Source organism: Hoplias malabaricus, chromosome X2 (assembly GCF_029633855.1).
Source record: "Hoplias malabaricus isolate fHopMal1 chromosome X2, fHopMal1.hap1, whole genome shotgun sequence".
NCBI classification, from domain to species: Eukaryota; Metazoa; Chordata; class Actinopteri; order Characiformes; family Erythrinidae; genus Hoplias; species Hoplias malabaricus.
Window position 1 is genome coordinate 6,511,226 of NC_089819.1, and position 21,448 is coordinate 6,532,673.

The 21,448-nt window shown below is 40.3% G+C and overlaps 1 protein-coding gene across 3 annotated transcripts in view; it reads right to left on the reverse strand.

The window, feature by feature from the left end:
* Positions 1-203: 203 nt before the first annotated feature.
* The window catches only part of LOC136676727 (netrin receptor UNC5D-like), a 241,445-nt gene continuing 220,200 nt past the window's right edge, over positions 204-21,448 (reverse strand). For all 3 annotated transcript variants that reach the window (XM_066653920.1, XM_066653921.1, XM_066653919.1), the window contains 4 exons: positions 11,752-11,901; positions 8,179-8,343; positions 5,391-5,569; positions 204-3,076 (listed from right to left, as the gene is read on the reverse strand). In XM_066653920.1, coding sequence (XP_066510017.1) covers positions 2,893-3,076; positions 5,391-5,569; positions 8,179-8,343; positions 11,752-11,901 — 678 coding nt within the window. In that variant the 3' untranslated portion in view covers positions 204-2,892. The remainder of the gene's footprint in view (positions 3,077-5,390; positions 5,570-8,178; positions 8,344-11,751; positions 11,902-21,448) is intronic.

The following is a 21,448-nucleotide window of genomic DNA, read 5'->3' on the forward strand; positions in this document are numbered from 1 at the left end:
AGTAGCCCAGTTCTTTTAACTAAGGACCCCTTGTACTTAATGAGTGCTAATATGCACTTGACCTTTTCTGTGACTCTAAGCAGCCCCCAGTTTGGCCTGTACTATAAGAAATACCTTCAGCAAAGACCTTCAGATAGAACATTTATTATTAATATATGGAAAATATAAGTTAATTAAACATGAATAGCAAAATATCCCCGAAGATAAAAGATCAGAAATGTCTCAGAAATTATTTAAAAAGAAAAACGCTCAAATCTGTGAGAGAACATTGGAGGCATGATTCATTTGACCATGAAACTGTGACAAAAATCGTTGAGAATGGAATATTAAATTAAAACCTCACACAGTTGAGATGATGTGCTTTATTCCATGGTGAAGGCTGTTTTTTTTGTTTCTGCGTAGATCCACATACACATCTCTGCATCATGGATTGAGCGTGGTTAGGGAAATGGGTGTGTGACCTGAAGGTTGCTGGTTCAATCCCCAGAGTGAAGTCACTGACTGAAGTGCCCTTGAGCAAGGCGCCTAACCCCCATCTGCTCCCTGGCGCCATGGCATGTGTGCCCCCTAGTGTTCACTAGTGTGTGTGTAAATGTGTGTTTCACAGCACGGATTGGGCTAAATGCAGAGAACCCTCTGTGTGCAAGCTCAGTGGCTAATGAAGTGATTCTAATACTAACCCTAATAGGAACTGTCACTGATGAAGGCAGTGTCGTGCTCTGTTTTACTAAATGAAAGGATGCAGGGGACAATGTGAATAACCATAGACAGATTTAGTTCTAAACTGAGAAACACCTGCAGAAACACCATGGCACCCCTTTTAAGAAAAACGATCCTCACACTGGTTTTTCAGCTTCAGTATTTTTTGGATCTTGGGACCATGGTTATCAGGCAGTCAATCCGTGTTTACTCTCTCCACAGATATACCTCTACAATTCTTAGCTGAGGTTCTGGGGTTGTGCCCATCCTACGCTTACCCAAGTGTGTGCCAAACCTACATGGATTTACGCAGAAGTATAATCTAGCCTCACGTGTACCAGGGTCCTAAAGCTTGATGGGGGTTGACATTAGATAATGTGTGTGTTAGCTTGTATACACACTGCTAAACATTATCAGTGCCACCTACTGGATATATTTCGAACTGCAGTCATGAGCACACCCAATTATGGTTAAGAAAGATGATTAATTATTATTTGAGAGCATGTATTTTAAACGCTAATTCAAAAATACTAACAGAAACAGAATAACGATCTCTTCAGGCTCGTTAGCCTCTGACTCCCAGTTGCAGATGTGTTAACAGCTCTTGGTTAAAGTGTGCCCTTAAACTGTAGTGAAATCATGCACTCGATGCCTGTTCATATTTCAGGACACCCTTCTTGGGCGTTTAAACGTTGAAGTTATTAACAATTACCACCTCCTCTTTCACTGCTGCTACCGTGTCCATGGCGGCAGTGCATGACCGCTCTTTAGCCGAGGCAGAGTTTTTGAAAACCACCCAAAATGAGGGCCCCTGCGGAGGGAGCAGATTAATGAAGGAGATGATTTGGAAAAGAAGGGGATAACATTCTTGAGGCCGTATCCCTCCGGACTTCCGACGGCCGGCTGTTTCTCTCGCGCCGGACATTAATTACATCTCGCCGGCCCCTTGTTTCCAGGGCCTGGGCGAGCCAGTTTGGTCACGGCAGATAAGGGGCTTTCTTTATTCTCCCCAGGTTCCTCCAGGGGATTTTTCTTTTTTCTTGAATGCTTCAAAGGCGAACCGCAGAGAGAGAACAGAAGGCGGGGTATTAGCTGAGCCATTCGTTTTTAACAGCTGCTTGTTCCTTTGCTTTAACACTGACACTTTCTTACTGCTGCTACCTTATGCCTTTAACTTACTGGCAGAGGGTTCGGGGCTTAACATATTTTTGACACGGGCACGCGGCGGTGGTGTATCAGTTCCTGGAAAGGAAGGATCTGTCATATTTTCATGGAGGTGTTGGGTTCTACTGTACTGTCAAGAAACTCGCTTTAACTGACTCACCAGGCCAATGAGCCCCTGTTCAGGAAAAAAAAAAAAATCAACTGCCATTGTTATCTAAGAGGAACACATTTGTGCTGTTGTCATGCCAGGCCTTGGGCCCAAAGTTGGTGCAAAGCCCTCACGCAACAATAAGACTGTCATGCTTGTGCTTCTACTTTGCTTTGCCCTGCTTTCCTTTCATTACAGCGTATGCATCTGAAGATAATGACATCAACAAAAACAACAACAACAACAACAAAAAAAATAACCACCCTTTAACATATTTTATTCATCAGCCTTTCCCTGTTACGGCATTTACAATGGCAGGTCCCCTACTGAAGGAGCATCCGGGAAAGGAAATTCAACTGAGAAAAAAAAAGAAGAAACGTAAATAGGAGGCTGCGGTACACACAGTGCGCAGAAAAACAAGATCCACACTCAACCCAGAGATGGCGGTTAATGCTTTCTTTCAAACGCAGCGTTTAACTGACCTTCCTGCTAGTGCAAACGAGCCACAAACGTAATTAAGTGTCACCACATCAAAGCGTTTTAAAGGTCCATGCTGCCAGACGCCAGGACTCACACAGACACAGCTTTAAAATGTTGACCAATGATGAAGCCGAAAGAAAAGACTTAAACGCTTAAGGACGCACCCCAGCCCCCACGTGATACCTAACAAAGATTAATGAGGCGAGGCCGAGGCAGAACTTCCTCCACTTCAAGCGTCTTTTTGTGGTTTTCCTCCGCCACCGTCCTCGCACATTACAGCAGTACTCTTGATTATTTCGTGTCCACATCTCTCTCACTCTCTCTGAGCTGGACCTCCAGGAGTCAAAAGCTCTTGTTCTCAGCGGAGTGACGCACTGATTAAGTTGCATCCACAGACAGGGTCACTGGTTGAAGTCCGGTTCTGTCTCACTGGGACTCTGGGCGGAGCCTTTGGAGTGGATCTTGCTGATTTCCTCCAGAGCACTGGCCAGTGAGTCCAGGTCTCCGCTGGCCTGGTGCCGGGCCTCCCAAAGGCTCAGAATGACCCCGGATGGACTGCTTTGCTTAGCGAAGTATGACAGGTTCCTGCAGAGGCAGAGCAAAGTGTGAATGAATGAGAGAAACCAAAGTTTGGAAAAAACTAATAAATAAAAAATACAGGCAACTAGCTTAGGTCTCCTCCATCACATGATGCTACCAAGCAGGGAGGGGGAGGTTTATCACCAGCTGTCTTCCAGACACATACGTTCTCACCCTGAAGTTTGGAGAGCACTAGTTGCCGATTATAGAACTTCAGTGAACAGACCCCAGGCTAGAATCCCACTTCTAGGAATATCACCTTCACACATTTGTGGAATATTTCCCAGTCAACATATTATTTTCATTTTATAAGGCAGTAAATACAGTACTAATGCAGTTATAGGGTGAAACTGCAGGCACTAGCAGATATTAACTTGTGAGATGCTCCACTGTTCTGTGCTTCAGTGCTGATTATTTAACCGACTGGGTTTCTGCGTGACAGTTAAGAGCTGGTTATTATATTTCCGTTCACTACAATCAGATTAGTCAGTTAAGCACAGCATCTCTAAACTTATTAGAGTACAAAATAGTTTTAGGGATCAGAATGTGTAGCCCCATAAAAGCTCTACTGGTCACAATATTAAAAATAATATTAATAACCAGACCCTAACCTGAACAGTAACATCAGGCGGAACTATCTAGAGGATCTAAATAACCGGCGCTGAATTAGCACTGTGTATCCTAATTTGTCTGAGTAATGAGTTCAGAAAAAACATATTAATTTGCTTCTAATTAGCTGATTAGTCCATGAAAGGCAAAGTATGGTTTCTATTTTTGAAGCAGTCTGCAGTAATATTTATGACCAGATGAGGGCAGTGTTTAAACACAGATTCAAACAGTGTTTCAAATCACGCTTTAAATAATAATCTCTTATTTGCTTCAAGTCTTGAATCACCCCCCACCAAAAAAAACACGTAATAATAATTTTTCTTAAAGCCCAATGACGAGTTGCATCATAAACATCAAATGCTTTCCTCTGAGAAATGACATCCTTAGCATGCAGAGGTAATTAAATAATGTGTGGATGATGTATAATGTATGGCGTACATGCCACAGCAGAAATATGATTATTTAAAGATTTTCCCGGGGTACAATCATATCATTATGAATTACATCTCTGCCTCTGTGCGGACTGAGAACCACAGACTGAAGCAGGATTCTGTTCTTCCTCCAAACTCCTCTTGAATCCTAACTGTAACTCACTCCTTCTCACAGTCACATATATATACACTCACTCACACTTTAATACAATGCGGTTTTAAATGCTACTGATGTATAGAGATCTGGCTCGAAATTCACTTATTCATTGATACACTTCATTCATTCATTATCTGTAACCCTTATCCAATTCAGGGTCGCGGTGGGTCCAGAGCCTACCTGGAATCATTGGGCGCAAGGCGGGAATGCACCCTGGACGGGGCGCCAGTCCTTCACAGGGCAACACACACACACACATTCACTCACACACTCACACCTACAAACACTTTTGAGTCGCCAATTCACCTGCAATGTGTGTTTTTGGACTGTGGGAGGAAACCGGAGCACCCAGAGGAAACCCACGCAGACACGGGGAGAACACACCACACTCCTCACAGACAGTCACCCGGAGGAAACCCACGCGGACACCAACTCCTCACAGACAGTCACCTGGAGCAGGAATCAAACCCACAACCTCCAGGTCCCTGGAGCTGTGTGACTGCAACACTACCTGCTGCGCCACCGTGTTGCCCATTGATACACTTATAATGACTTATTCACTCAGTAGTTCACGCAAGGGTTTATTCACCCACTTAGTACTGAGAGATTTCTGTGTTGCTCACTGATTCACTCATTCACTAATTCCATTACGTACTGACTCACCAACTGATTCACTCACTCATTCAATTCCCGATTCACTTACTAACACAATCTAATCACAATCTGTACTAACATAAATGATCCATTCAATCATTTATTCACTCACTCACGCGTGGCTTCACTTGCTTTCTGACTCATTCATCAAACCTTTACTTACTGACTTACCTACGGGTTCACTGACTTCTTCCCTGGTTCCCTCACTAACTCAGTGAGTGCTTCATTCACATCATTCAGACATTTATTCACTCACACACCCATTGCTCAACACTGATGGTGAGAAGTGGTAGCAGTCTCCACAAGGGGGCATTATTGGCAGTCAAATAATTGATATAAAACGTGCCTCACATCTCCGTGGAGGTAAATTTACTTCATGACAGATTCATTTACAAAAGCATAAATGTAATCAAGGTACATTTAAAAAATGATCAGCCTTCCGCTGCCTGCCTCCCTCCAGGGGTCTTACCTCTGGATGTGGAGCTTCTGGGCGAGGAGCTGCCAGTCCTTGCCTTTGGCATTGGCAGTGTCGAAGGTGGCGCAGATCCGCTGCCGAATGGACGGAGGAATTTTAAAGGCTTTGGCGCCCATCTGTGAGGTGACCGTGCAATCTGCCTGCATAAAAAAGGGGAGTGTCTCCTTCTCCCTCTGAAAAAAAACAACAGCAATATCATTAATAAATACAGCAATAATGTGGCTGAGGGCTACAGAGATCAGGTGTATCATCACTGTCCAAAGAAAACATGACAAAATCTCAATTTTTGTGCATTTTTAATTTACTACATCATTTAGACACAGCTGCGGCAGGGTGGTGCAGCAGGTTGTGTCGCAGTCACACAGCTCCAGGGACCTGGAGGTTGTGGGCTGATTCCCGCTCCGGGTGACTGTCTGTGAGGAGTGTGGTGTGTTCTCTCTGTGTCTGCGTGGGTTTCCTCTGGGTGACTGTCTGTGAGGAGTGTGGTGTGTTCTCCCTGTGTCTGCGTGGGTTTCCTCCGGGTGACTGTCTGTGAGGAGTGTGGTATGTTCTCCCTGTGTCTGCGTGGGTTTCCTCTGGGTGACTGTCTGTGAGGAGTGTGGTGTGTTCTCCCTGTGTCTGCGTGGGTTTCCTCCGGGTGACTGTCTGTGAGGAGTGTGGTGTGTTCTCCCTCTGTCTGTGTGGGCTTCCTCCGGGTGACTGTCTGTGAGGAGTGTGGTATGTTCTCCCTGTGTCTGCATGGGTTTCCTCCAGGTAACTGTCTTGTGAGGAGTGTGGTGTGTTCTCCCTGTGTCTGCATGGGTTTCCTCCGGGTGAATGTCTGTGAGGAGTGTGGTGTGTTCTCCCTGTGTCTGCGTGGGTTTCCTCCGGGTGACTGTCTGTGAGGAGTGTGGTGTGTTCTCCCTGTGTCTGCGTGGGTTTCCTCCGGGTGACTGTGAGGAGTGTGGCGTGTGCTCCCTGTGTCTGCATGGGTTTCCTCCGGGTGACTGTCTGTGAGGAGTGTGGTGTGTTCTCCCTATGTCCGCGTGGGTTTCCTCCCACATATTGGTAGGTGGACTGGCGACTCAAAAGGGAGTGTGTGTGTCACCCTGTGAAGGACTGGCGCCCCCTGCAGGGTTCCTGCCTTGAGCCCAGTGATTCTGGGTAGACTCCGGACCCACTGGGACCTTGAAATGGATAAACGGTTACAGACAATGAATGAATGAATGAACCATTTGAAATGCTCCAAAATTACTTGGAATCATTTTTTTTACTGACAGCACTCTTAAAAATGATAGTTCCACAAGGGTTCTTTAGTAAAGAAAATGTTTCTATACAGAACCCTGAACACTTGAAGAAACTTTGGCATGATTAAAGGGTTCATTGCATCATGAAAGGGTTCTTCAAATTGATGGACAATGTGCTATAGATAGTTCTATATGGCACCTTTTAGAGAAGGGTTCTATACAACACCAAAAAGGGTTCCTCTATTGTTATGATGTCAAGCTTCTTTCTACAGAGGAACCATTTTTGGTGCCAAATAGAACTCTTTTCTAAAAGGTGCTGTATAGAACCATCTATAGTACATTCTTCATCAATCTGAAGAACCCCTTCATGATGCCAAGAACCATTTTCTTTACTAAAGGACCCATGTAGAACCATCATTGTGAAGTGTGAAGTTAAGAAGGTTTTTCCTTCTCCTGTAAAGTTACTACTTTGGAGATACATGCTATTCATTGGACAGTAATGATATGCTGATATGCGTTTACAGATTAGTACTGAATCAAGGTGATTTTTATTTTAAGTATATTCATATTTCAATGCAGGAACTATTGTTTTGTCATACACTACACTCTACAAATACTGGTTCTGGGTGTGTGTGCCTGTGTTGCCCTGTGAAGGACTGACGCCCCCTCCAGGGTGTATTCCTCCCTTGCCCCCAATGATTCCAGGTAGGCTCTGGACCCCCGCGACCCTGAACTGGATAAGTGGTTACAGATAGTGAATGAAATACATGAAATATGTATTAAAGTGTTCTGTATTGCACATAAAATGGTTCATCTATAGTTACAATGTCAAGCTTCTTACAACAGAAGAACCGTTTTGGTGCCATATATAACCTTTTTCTAAAAGGTGCTAAATAGAACCATCTATAGCACATTCTCTATCTAATATAAAGAACGATTTCACTGTGTAATATATAAAGACTTGTTTATTTATTTAACTGAAAAACCCTTGAAAAGCCAGCATTTTTAAATGTGTAGTATATAGCTAAAAGGTTGTGTGCACCTGCTTACCACTTGTGAAATAAAGGGTATAAATAAGTAGTTTGTCTCATCTTTGCTGGTGTAACAGCCTTTCCTCTACACGGCTGTGTGGATTCACAACAGCCTTAGTGCACTCAGGTGCTCTAAATCATCCCAAAGGCAGCAGATGGAGCTCCAACTCCTCAGAGAACAAAATTCCACTGTTGCAAAACGAGGTTTTTTGGTCGATGTACACTCCTCTAGCTAATGCCTGGCACTGGGCATGGCTACGTTAGATTCCTGTGCAGCTGCTCTAGAGCCTCCGATTTCATTCCATCCTTTTCTATAGACATTATACACAGTGTGTGTGTAATGGAACATGTTTATCCACAACGAGTACACCTCAGAGTAGCTGAATACATTTATCGTGTGAGGAGTCCAAACACACTTGGAGTCGTGAATTTAAAAGGGATGAAGCCACCTGCAGAACTCGTGTTCTCAAGGTGAATGTGTTTACAGTTTCACGGCTGTCTGGTCAAGAGAGGGAAGCGTCTGACCTCTGCCACGGAGGTGTAGACCTGCAGGATCTGCTCGTGACCTTTGACCTGGCGCACACTGATCTTGCAGGAGAGCTGCGTGGTGGCAGTGCTGAACCTCTCCAATGAAAAGGCACAGTGCAAAGGCTGCTGATTACTGTTCCACACCTGACAGAACGAAAACTCCTACAGAACAGAGACAGTGTGAGAGACCCAGAGAGAGGTAGGGCGAGAGGAGAAGAGAGAGAAAGAAGAATAGGAGGAAGAATGAATGCAAAAACGAGAGAGGAAAAGAACAGCATAAATACAGAAATGAATGGGGAGAGAAGAGGAAAAAAATAGAAGGGATTGAGAGAGAGAGAGAGAAGGGGGGGAGAGAGAGGTCAGTAGTTAAATATGAGAGGAATCAGTGATCTGATAAAAAGTGCTATCAGCTCTTGTTCTGCTGAGTCAGTGAAATGGAGCTCAGTGGTGGGTGCCATTAACGTCTCTGCTCAGCTCTGAAATCTTCAGGTCAGAAGCAACACAAATCCCTCTTAATTCCATGGGAGGAGGAGTGCTCTCCCAAGCTGAGAGCTACACACTCCAGAGAGAGCGTGAGAGCTTTGATGTTTAATTCAGTTCTGAGAAAAGGCATGACGTCCTTGACCTCCACTGACCCCTCGTTCACCCGATGCTGCAAATCAAAGTGACCTGACCTGGGTCTTCGTGCTGTGTTTATGCTGAATCAAAATCTCGTTTACACAGTTCACTCTTATTCTAATACTGATACTTAGCTAGTGTCGCAGTCACACAGCCCCAGGGACCTGGAAGTTGGGTGCTCCCGTTTCCCCCCACAGTCCAAAGTTGGTAGGTGGATTGCCGACTTAAAGGTGTCCATGGGTGTGTGTGTGTGTGTTGCCTTGTGAAAGACTGGCGCCCCCTCCAGGGTGTGTTCCTGCCTTGCGCTCAGTGATTCTGGGAAGGCTCTGGAGCTGCCATGACCTTGAATTGGAGGAGTGGTTACAGATAATAAATGAATGAAAGTGTTTCTCTAGTGCTGTCAAAATCAAGGTGTTAATGCACCTTAAAATTAACTTGGCCCAGCTTTCTCCCATAATTAAATCTTTTTCAAGAGCGCAGTGATATCTTATAGATTTTATTTAGGAATGAAAACACAGACATGCTACTGCTGAGGTCAGAAGGTAGATTAAATTTTACTAATGCTGAAATGTGTAATAAATGTCGTAACTCTCTCTCTGGTTTCTTAGCTTAAGCTCTCCATTTATCTTTTAAAAATTAGCTGAAGCTGGAACATGGAGGTGATTATTATTTGAGTCACAAGTTGCACTGCAGCATTCATTTTCGTTAATGTTTCTGTGTCTGAAGTTAAAATGCTGCCTGAAACTTTTATTGAAAAATTAAATAATAGTCTGTAATTCAAAACTCAACAAACTACACTGAGATATTATAATAAAATAAAAAGAGAAGTTTCCTATAGCCAGACTGTCATGCATATCACACTGCGTGTATCCCTCCCTCCCAAAAATATAAGGAAGTATTAGCATTTCAACTTTATTTTTGATTGCATAACAGTTTTTTAATTGACAGACACTGATAACATGATGAGGAATTCACTAGTTTGTGTTGCGTGTTAACAGTAGTAGTTATACTTTACACCTGACAGTTATCTAGAATAGCTCACTGACAGGCACAACGCTGTTGTATAATGCTGATTATAAAACAAATAGTTCCGGTCCTAAAATCAGAGCCCTGTTTGAAGCCATTGTAAAATACATGATATACGCACACCTATGACCGCCTCACAACATCTGAACTCCAGATTAATGCACCACGGTTTTAAACCATGATTTATGAATTGATCATTGTCACTGTTTTATTCATTTATTCAAGAACAGCATGAAATCAGGAGACAATGCTGTCCTTGAATAAGCTTATGCTACTTGGTCAATTCCTTGAGATAAATGCTAAAAACAGAGCCCAAGGCTAGCGCTATACTTTCTGCAGCTTCTCCTCCAGAGTGAGAGTTCTTTCAGAAAGAGGACAGAAATGTAATTATTTATACTCATCTAAAAAACCCTGAATACATGTTAACATGTTTTGATCAATGGTGTGGTTATGCATCGCCCTCATGTTGGTTAGCAACAGTGTTCACCGTTAACGGACTACACTGTGTGGCAGAAGAATACTTTATTGTGAATGTTTGTTCATGAATAAATACGTTTATGAATTGAATGTTTGTGTATTTTATTGTATTTTATATTGTCCGCATCCTTGCATCAAATGCTCTTCTTTTGTTTGTTTGTTTCTGGCACTCTATGAAACATTCAGAGAGGTTTTTTTTATGAGTCAGGTCTCAAATCTCTGGAGTGATTCTGAGAGTGGAGAGTCTAAATCTTCAGAGTGATTCTAACTCAAGGCTTGAGACAAGGTGCGAGACTAATCTAAAAATCACAGGTCAGTGAACAGAAGCCAGAGTCATAAGCTTTCAGAGGTGACTCAAGTGGTCAGTATCCTTTTCCAATGTTATATATAATAAAAAAACAGTAGCAGCTATCTTCTATAAAGTCTGAGTTTGATGCATAGATTTGTCTCTTCTTTCCTAGCTACACTAGCCTTGTAGCTCCAGTACAAAAGCAAAACTGTCATGGCTGATGGACCACATTTGAGCTAAAGGTGAGGAAGACTGTGTAAACTTGATTTTTTGCCAAACTTCCACTCCTCCCGAGCTCTGCAGTGATGTCTGGATCCGGTGTGATTTCACAGAGTTGCTGAACAGGGAGAATGTGATTGGTGGAGAAAGTGAGGTCTGACTTGCGGCAGTAAATCCTGCCTTGTCACGTCCCTGTGGCTTTTATGTGCTGGAGTAGGATGACTGACTCGCTCCTGAAATAGTCTTTCTCCTTCGCCCTGAATCAGAATGCTGAGGTACAAAGTATCTGTACATACACTTCCAGCTGGAAATAAAAGCCCTGCTGTTCTGAGATCAGCTTCCTATCCTTTTTCAATGTTTCTGGAGAGAAGTGAGCAGTGTACAGAATGGAATAAAAGACGAAGAGGAGAAAAAGAGGAAAATATCATGCAGAGAAGGCCACTGGGACCTTTCCCTGCTCTGGTATGCTTAGTTTAAGTCATGGGTTTATTATTAAACCAAGTAATATAATAAAACAGAATTGAACACTGCAGGGTTATAAATATTAAGTTAATAAATACAAATATTTATTATTTATAGTAAACATGTCTCAAAATCGTGAACAATTTTCCTACACTAGGTAAGATTGGGTATTTTTGCTCCTGGGCTCCCCCTACAGTTGCAGAGTATAATATACTTTCACAGCACAATCCTAAAAAAGGGGCATATACTGTTACAACTATTTTGAAAATTATGTGAATAACAGGAAAGCCTTGACATGTAAAGGAATATAGAGGGAGTCACCAATGCATTATACTAAAATTTTTAATGAAATAATTTTGAGAAAATTCAGCAAAATACCTGTTTCAGTTTGATCTTATAGAGAACTTTTGGCACAAAAACAAAAAAACACAACATAAACAGCAATAACAACAAGAAAAATAGCAGCTGTGAGGTGTTACCTGGCAGGTGGTAAAGGGTTTGATGCTCCACATGAACTGGGGCAGGTCCTGGATGGAGACCTGTAGACTGTAGGTGTTCCCTTTAAACAGCAGGGTCTTGGGTTCCTCCAGGAGCAGACCTCCTCTGCTGGTCTCCGCAGACACCACTCCCTGCACACAGAGAGATAAAAGGCTACCCAAGGCCAATACTTCAAAAGAACATCAGCACATCCAGCTCTGAGAGTTTCAGCAGCAGGGCATCCTGATTTACCATCTGAGAGCTTGAGCAGCCTGGCTTTCTTATGACCACTGCTGCTGTCTTTCCATCCTAATAAACACAGTCCAAAAATTTTAGCTCCCTTGTGTGATTTGTAGATGGGTCCAAACTTCGGTCACTTACACCGTTAACAAAACAGGTATGATGCGGAAAGAGTGTAAATTACTGAAGTATGGTCCTCATTGCTCACCGGCAGCTCAACATAGTCAAGAATTTAGAGAGAATTTAAAGTGTGTCCACATTAATCTCATTACAGAGACAGGGACAATAGTCTATTTATGAAGAAGGAGCAAAAGCATCAATGATCTTGACATATGGGAGAATGATACACATGAATAAACACATATGCAGTACTTGCCTTGCTATTAGAATTGAATTATAAGTAACAATGAAGAATATTTTATTTAAAAAAAAAACTCTTAACAATTAAATAATTAAACCAATCAAATAATGTGACCTGGTGGTGCTGCAGGGAATGTCACTGCCTCATAGCTCCAGGGTCCTGGGGTTGTGGGTACAAACACCACCTCAGTACCACTGCCTTTGAGGAGTTTGAAGTGTTCTCCACATTTCTGTATGGGTATCCTCCCACAGTCCAAAACACATGCTAATAGGTAGACTGCCTGTGCTATTTGCCTGCAAGTATGAGTGTGTGAGTTGACTGCGTGTGTTCCTGCTTTGGGCCCTACGATACTGGGGAGGCTCCATTTCAACCTGTACAGAAAATGTGAGTTATTAATGAATAAATAAATGTAATATAAAGGGTGGTGCAGCATGTAGTGTCGCAGTCACACAGCTCCAGGTGCCTGGAGGGTGTGGGCTTGAGTCCCGCTCCAGGTGACTGTCTGTGAGGAGTTTGGTGTGTTCTCCCTGTGTCTGCGTGGGTTTCCTCCGGGTGACTGTCTGTGAGGAGTGTGGTGTGTTCTCCCTGTGTCTGCGTGGGTTTCCTCCGGGTGCTCCGGTTTCCTCCCACAGTCCAAAAACACAAGTTGGTAGGTGGATTGGCGACTCAAAAGTGTCCGTAGGTGTGAATGTGTGAGTGTATCTGTGTTGCCCTGTGAAGGTCTGGCGCCCCCTCCAGGGTGTATTCCTGCCTTGTGCCCAATGATTCCAGGTAGGCTCTGGACCCACCGCGACCCTGAACTGGAAGTGGTTACAGATAATGAATGAATGAATGATACATGTATTATAATATCAAAAAGTCATAAATGGTAATGCATAGTTACTGCATAAGATGCATATACTAAATACTGCATAATTCACAGTGAATATTAAATAACAGGGTAGATGTAAGGCTGTTTCATAGTGCAAACTGACTATTAACAGAGTACTGAATTTTGACTAAATGCTTTTAAATCTCTGCATTAATAGAACTTGTCTTAGGAAGAGCAGATCTTTCTGATAAAAAGCAGATGAATTTGGGGCTGTTCACTGAAAGAAAAGCCTTGTAAAGAAAAGGAGAGAAGGAGGGAAAGAGGCTTCAAACAAAGCAGTTGGCTTGAAGCTCCGAGAAGAAAATTGAATTCAAATTGATTAAGGGCTGCTTTGATTTCAGACGGTGTGTGTGCGTGTGTGTGTGTGTGCGCTTGTGGTGAGAGCGCTCATGCACAGCTGTTCTGATTGATTGTGATGAGGATGTGAGACAGAAAAGAGGGAAAGGCAAAGAGAGAGAGACAGAAAGAAAAAACAAAGAAAGAAACATCGTTCACAGCGTCCTGAAGATCATCAGCTCACAATTAAAAATAAGGTGAGTTTTTTTTTCTACCACAGAACTCCCAGAATTGCTTTTGAGACTAGTCTTTTTCCATCCTTTTCACCCTTTACCTAATTTTCTCTTCAAATTATCGTCAGTCCCACTTCCACCCGTTAGCTAGGACCAACTTACTTTGAATGCCTGTGCATTTGGCCCATCAGCTGCCTCTCTGTACATACATATATTCCAGATTCCTGTAGGTTTTCAGCCAACAACTCCAAAGCCCTTAACACTGAAATCCTGTGATACAAGGAGGGTCAAACTACTCTCATTTCTCTTTTGAGGCAGGGGGAGGCATGGGGTGGATGAAGAAATTGAAGAACACAACGTGCAGATCAACAGAAGTTGTCATGAAACATTCAGCCTGGTGTCATTTATTTCTATTACAACAGAGAGAATAAAACTTAGAAAAAAAAAAGTAAATTTATTTCTGAGGCTGACTGAGGGCCCCCAACCGTAAAGAGCCTAGCTCCACCACTGACAGCTCCACCATTATTAGCTCTCTGACGCTCCTGCTGCCAACCTGCTTACACCCACCCCCCACCCCCCACAACAGACCAAGAAGAGGACAATTATGTTCTCTTTCAGATAAGGATAAGCTCCCAATGATAGGGCAAAACATCTCACTAACATCCTGGGAGTAACTGGCTGACAAGAAGTGTTGGCCTGATCATCAGGAGATTGTGAGTATGATCCCTGGTGACGCCTAAGCCATCCATAAGTGGGACAGCAAGAGAGCATAACTGTCCTCTCTTAGGATGGTCTCCCGTCTCCCTAGTCACTCAGCACAATGCTAGCCAAGGTAGGAATTGGAAATGACTCATAATATATATGAGCTTGTAAACGAACCTTAACCTGATTCGGACAATCTACTCTCTATTCTCTGTTTTAGTGCACCTTCAACTGCAATAAAGTATACTACAATATAATACACCAAGGTCGTAGATTTGCCTGTTTTCTTTTCTTTTGTAGTTTTCTCTTTGCTCTGTGACAAAACGATAAGGGACTAATATACCACATATGCTATTCTATGTGCTTTAAAATTATTCAGAATAAAAAATTTAATTTAATTCATGAATTACAAACTAATGACTGACAAAGAAGTTGGCAGTTTGTTGTGCAGTTAATTTCCAAACCATGTTATTCTTAGCTACAGATGATTTTAGCCTGCTGTGTGCTGTGTGCCAAAGCCTAGCATTTTCATGAATGTTATTATGATAGACTCAATTACTTAGCAAACATGACTTTAAGTGACTTAAACATTTCTTTGAAAAATAGCTCCTTATGTCCACCTTTTTTACTTTTGCTGCCATCTTCACTCACTTTTGCACCCAAGTCTTGCACAGTAAGTCTCTCATATAACTGGAAAATTTTCCTTCCAGTTTTGGAGTTGCTAACAACCTCTAGGTTAATAAGACGTTGACAGATTTGGGTATATCTTTGGAGGGGATCAAATTATTGGTGGGGGCAATTCAATAATCGCTGGATATTGGTGGGAACACGTCACCTCCATCCATGCTAATCCTACACCCTTGTAACATACTAAAACGCACAGAAGAAAGACAAAGCATAATATCCACAAACTTGGCTAATTTACAAACATAACTTCTGGTTAAGACTGGTGTATATTTCCGCAGACAATGTGTATAAAGAGAAGTACATCTGCTGGGTTTTTTCTGTCTTTATTATCTGGGTTTGCTGATGTCTTTTGAACTAATTTTCTTATCCACATTTGCTCTGAAATTAATGGTATTAATAGTGACTTTGTCCCAAAGGTGTTTTGCTTTTAAAAACATTCCATGATAAAAACTTGAACACAACTTTAAGTTGTGTGTGATGCACTGTGATGGACCGGCGCCCCCTTCAGGGTGTGTTCCAGCCGATTTGTGACAATGCGAACTGACTGACTGGAATTTATGTGACTATTCCATTATTCCATTGGGTAGAGAATGATCTCCAGACTATGAATTATTGTTTGTTAGTTGAGGTGTTTAGGACATGAAAACAGATTCATCAAAGCATTTTCACTTTGTAAAAAATTATTGTGAAACCAAAACCTGTGAAACTTCTTAATCCCAGTTCCTGTCTCTTATTTGTGACAAAAATAAAACCTGTGGAAATATCTATTAAGTGTTTTTATGAAACAAACATGAGAAGAGCTTCTTTCTACATCAGTTATATAGCATTCATATGGGTATGGAACTGCTTAAATGTGGATCATGGAAATATTAAACTCATTTTGTCAGTGCTTGTCTCATGTTTGTGAGAGACCTGGTAAATTTGCGCTTAGAGTGAAAGAAGCATTAGTTTATGTTTTAATATGCTTTAAAGTCTTTAATTAATATTCTGCTTTTTAACAGAGCTCATACAGCATTGCACAGTGAACCAGGCCGGCCCCATTCCTAAAATTAAGCGCTATGTAACAGACTGACATTTCCTTCTGATCAGAGCCTGAAGTACTGTTTTTTTTGTGCGTGCGGGTCAGTTTAGGAGTAATCTGCTCAGATTGGTGTCAGACATAAGTCACATTACATAGAGAGTGTGAACAGCAGAACAAAACAAAAATCAGATTTACTCGCTGTGTGAACTTAGCTTTACATCCAGTACAATATTAATAAACAATAATGAACCTTTCATTTAGAAAATCTTCTCTCTTTTTTTGTAAACACTGAACTCAAAATCCACTTTCTGCTGTGGAATTGTTTTAATCTCATGATTTCTACTTACAATATATTATTTAAGGATTGACTTTGAACAAACCATCACAATAATCTCCCAATTTTTATGCATATGTCTGAGTATGAATCTGTGGCAGCTGTGCAATAAACGTATACAGTTCTACACAAAACCCAGTGTGAATACTTTTGACCTTTTTTGGTAAGTTATGATGTATGTTTTCATTTCATGTTCACTTATTATACACTGATCAGTCAAAACATTAACAGTACCTCTTTGTTTCTACACTCGTTGTCTTTCCTCTTAGCTCCACTGAGGGTACAGGTGTACGTAGTAGTTCTGCAGTTACATACAGTCCATCTGTTGCTCAGCATACATTTTTACCGTTATGATTTTAACCTATTACACAACAAGTGTTCACCTTGTTTTTTATGGTCAGAACCTCCAAGTGACCACCACACAGTAGGTAGACTTTGGCTGGACCATTCTCAGTGCTGTGGTGACAATGAAGGGGTGGTACACTTGGGAGGGGTTGAGGTGTCAGAACTAACAACCCAGCATCAGTACCTGACCTCACTAATGCACTCGTGGCAGCCATCAAAACCTCAAAACAATGTTCCAACATCTAATGTAAAGCCTTCTTTAAAAATAGAGGAGGTTACCACTGCAAAGAGGTGACAAACTTTAGGGCAGCATCTTGAGAGCTGATCTTGGTATAGGTTTTTTTCCTTGTTGTTCTGGAACCAAAAATAAGACCCCAGGCCTGTGGCTGAGGACTTTTGCCGCTGACATCAGAGTAACTCAGAAAACCACAAATTTTCACACCTTTCGCAGTGCAAACATGTTTCTAGTTTCCAACTTAACACCTTTATCATATTACCTTATACATTTTTTTTAAATAGTTAACTTATTTGTGATTTATACACTTGTATAGACTAAATATTATATATTGTTATATTATATTATACATTATATTTTTGTGTCAAAATTATTACAAGTATAAATTCATATTCACTGAAAAATAAAGTACATCTGTAAAGTGTAGCAGCTCTTAAACCAGTCACAGTCCAATTAATTAAAATATGCTAATAAGCAGAATATAGCCACAGAACAGACATGCACTAACCTAGTGTACAGTTTGAACCGTGCACTTAGCTGTTTGCTAAATTGATAATAAATTAGTCAAATGACAATGGCTTTATAAACTGATTCACACCTCAGGTGCCAAAAGGTACCTAATGCACCAAATAAGAAAGAACACAAAAAAAGAACTGGAACCCAGAGTGTGTTAATTCCATAAAGGCAAACTTTTTAGGTTGAAGTAACAATGCAATGAATATGAAGCTGACACTAGCTTCTTACCTGATGGTTATATTTCTAATGATGTTGCTAGAAATATTATGATAATTATTTCAAACCAATCACAGCCAAGGGAAGACTCAAAATGCAGTGACTAGGAGTTCTATCACACAATAAGAAAACACCACTTTCAAACTTAAGCTTAAGTCATTACTTTTCAAGTATTTATAGTTATTAACATTCATTTAAGTGTTTTACCTTTTAAAAAACATATTAGATATTAATAAGAATGCACCTGTAAATAAAATGCAGGAGACAACACTAGACAAATTCCAAATGCTACATAATGCCACATAAATAATTTTTGTTTCCATCAAATGTGTACTTTACATTTGAGCAAAAGTTAAAGGTGGTTTCAGTACCTCTGTGAAGGTGAATGTAGGGGAGGGGGCTTCTGGGAAGTGGTTTTACATCCGTTAAGTGTCTACAGAACACAGATCTGTTAAACCTCAGATTAAACAACCTCAATTCAAAGGATGATGTTTTCTCCAGTGGTTTTCTTCACAGGTGAGTTCCACTCATTCAAAATCTATTTATAACAGTACAATCATGGAACATGTAAATAATAATAATAAATAAATATACGAACATATATTTAAAACATTAGAAAAGAAAGTCTACATTGTAACTCTGAATGGAACAATTGTTCCACTGTCGGACCACAACAAACCCACAGCCCTGCACTGGGGGATGTGTGATTGAAAGTCAAACAGTTGCCATCACTGCTATTGTATAATAACTAAATTTACTAAGCTGGAATATGTTGCTTAAATTTGCACATGTGTGTCTTTCATATAAGTCCTTGTCCTTATATAAGAAATACAAGAGTAAACAAGCCCACTAAATCAGTGAACAGAGGAGATATTTCGACACCCGTTAGGAAGACTACATTTGAATGCAGTACATACTGTATTGCTCTGTTTTATCTCATTTAAAAATCATGGCTAAAACACAATAAAGTAAACTACAATAACATTTAGCATCAGGCTTTGTTTTCAAATAATGCACCAGAAGTTTTAACCCCACAATTAAATTTGATTTCACTTTGTTAACATTTTGTTGTTCTAATGTTTCTGTGTATTTTCAAGAGGCTTTGCTTGGGACAGGCTGCCATTGTAAATAAGAAGCTGTTCATAAATAAATAATAGTTAAATAATAATAATAATAATAATAATAATAATAATAATAATAATAATAAAATTACTTACTGGTAAACATCACTCTTAAATTCCTCTGCAATGATAAACCATTGCTCATGAAACCCTATGCAATTTGAAGTACTGTTTGAACTGAATGCTTTCATTCAGTTTTTTAGAATCTCACTTAAGATGGCCAAATTCCCCATGTAGTCCACTTCACAAGGAACCACTGGGGTGATAGGAATGCGCCTTATAAATTGCCTTAGATTAAAGTATGTTTCATGTTGTATATATGAATATCTTTGTCCTTTTGCTTTTGCACTAGGACTACAGTTGAAGACTAGCTAAACTGGCTAAAGTGACCGTTTGATTGGTGTCATATTTACTTTTGGTTTCAGTACATTAACATATGATCTAAGTCTTTAAATGCTAAATAAACATGAACACCTTAACATTTTCATTACAGCAGACTTCATTTTAGGTACTGGGTAACAAACAAAGAAAAATCCAGTATATGTAGTAATGTCTACACACATTTAGGTGTGATGGAAAATTCAAATAAGAGGCCAGAGTATGTGTAATGGAAAGCCAAGATGGGCAGTTTTTTTTTCTTTTTTCCATTCCAGCCTAAAAGATACAGCAGTAGCACGTTGCATAATTTGAAATGGAGCAAAAAATACATTACTAACTCGGCTTTCACATTTAATGTGGCACTATCAAGAGGCCAAAGTGGTCATATTAAAAATAATTCTTCAGCTTGGGGGATGCTATCATGCCACATATAGCAGCCTTGAACATAAATTTATTCAAGAATTTACTGTTCAACATAGATACTCAGTATCAGCCCGCTGTTTATCCCCTTTCAGCTATGAACATCTTTTCCATATTAAAATCTTTGGACGCCTTAAAGAGGACACAGGTCAAACTTGGAGAGACGGCCAATGTAACATGCGGGATGCCATATCATCAGAAAATCTACTGGCTGAGGATGGGTGACGAAGCCCGGCCCAAACAGTTAATGGTCACAAGTCTGAAAAACAACGGTGAATTATCCATTCTTCAGCCCATTGACACTAACCTGAAGGGCACTATGTCGGGGAGGTTAATCACCTTGACGATATTGAGTGTGACTAAGACAGATCTTTGCATTTACTTCTGTGCTTCATATGACCAGACCCTGGTGTTTGGAGAAGGGGTGGAGCTCTACAGTGAGTATGAACAGATCTGGTGAAATATTCTGGATATTCAGGATATTCTGATAAACGTAGAACATCAGATTTTGATAATAACACATTCAAGAAGTTTACAAGCAGTTAACTAATACAGGGTTCATGAGCATGGAACTAAATTACTGCCAAAGGTCTGTGTACCTTCTGTTCATTCTTTTTCATTTTAAAAACAGATATAAAAGAAATGAAAAATGGATGGTTATTTGGTTTTAATTTCATACTCCAAATCCATGATGTAAAAATTAAAATTTTTTTAAATCAAAACATAAATTTGCAAAGAATAAGACACGGTCCGTCTTTTTAGTTTTTCAAAACATAAATTTAACATCATCGTCAAGGAAACTCAAGGCACGTAACTACAAGGTGCTCTTGTATGTTTACTGTTTTCAGAGCTGTTAGTAAGCAGGATGGCTTTAGAACCACACTCTGAAGCAATTGAACACATGGCAAGAAGGGACAGTCATCTCTGGCCATTTCACGTTGTTATGGAGAAGAAAGCTTTCAAAAATAAATAAATAAATAAAATTAAATTTTTATAGTCTCTTTTTAACTGTAACTTTAGACAAAAACAGGTGAAATATCTGGATAAAGCTACACCACCATAGGTGGAGTGTTTTTATTTTTCAGTGTTTTATACAACATCTCAATTACATACAGCACTCATTTAGATGTTTATATAGAAATATATGTTTTCCACATTAATGACAAAGCAAATCCTTTTTTGTATTTTATCAATAATATATTATTTTGGTTAATAAAAATATAATTTTTTTTGCATTTTTTGCAACACTGTTAGCCACAGTGATATTAACGTATACATACTTCAGGACAGTGTAGGAATAGGGAAAGCCTGTTATGAACGAAGCCTGTTCATAACAAACTAAACTGAAAACTACACTGAACTAAAATAATAGCTGAGCAATTTTTGTACTCTAGAAAACATTTTAACTGTGACTTTTTTAATGTTACTAATGTAGAAAAAACATTATGTAGAAATACTTATAGTTCTGTATCTATAAACATGTGATTCAATGCTGTATGTAATAAAGGCCTCATTAAAAATGTATCAAACCACTCACTCTCTGGTGTTGTGGCTTTTATAATCCAGAGATCTCACCCATTTTAATGTAAAGATAAAAATTTACAAGTTAAAGTTGATCAATATAAATATTAGAATATAAAACATTCTGAAAAATATAATTTAAACTTTTAAAAGTCAGATGAAAAAACTTCAGTGTTTTAGCTCCATCCATGAGTCATCCAGTAACAAGACTTCGCTTTCCTG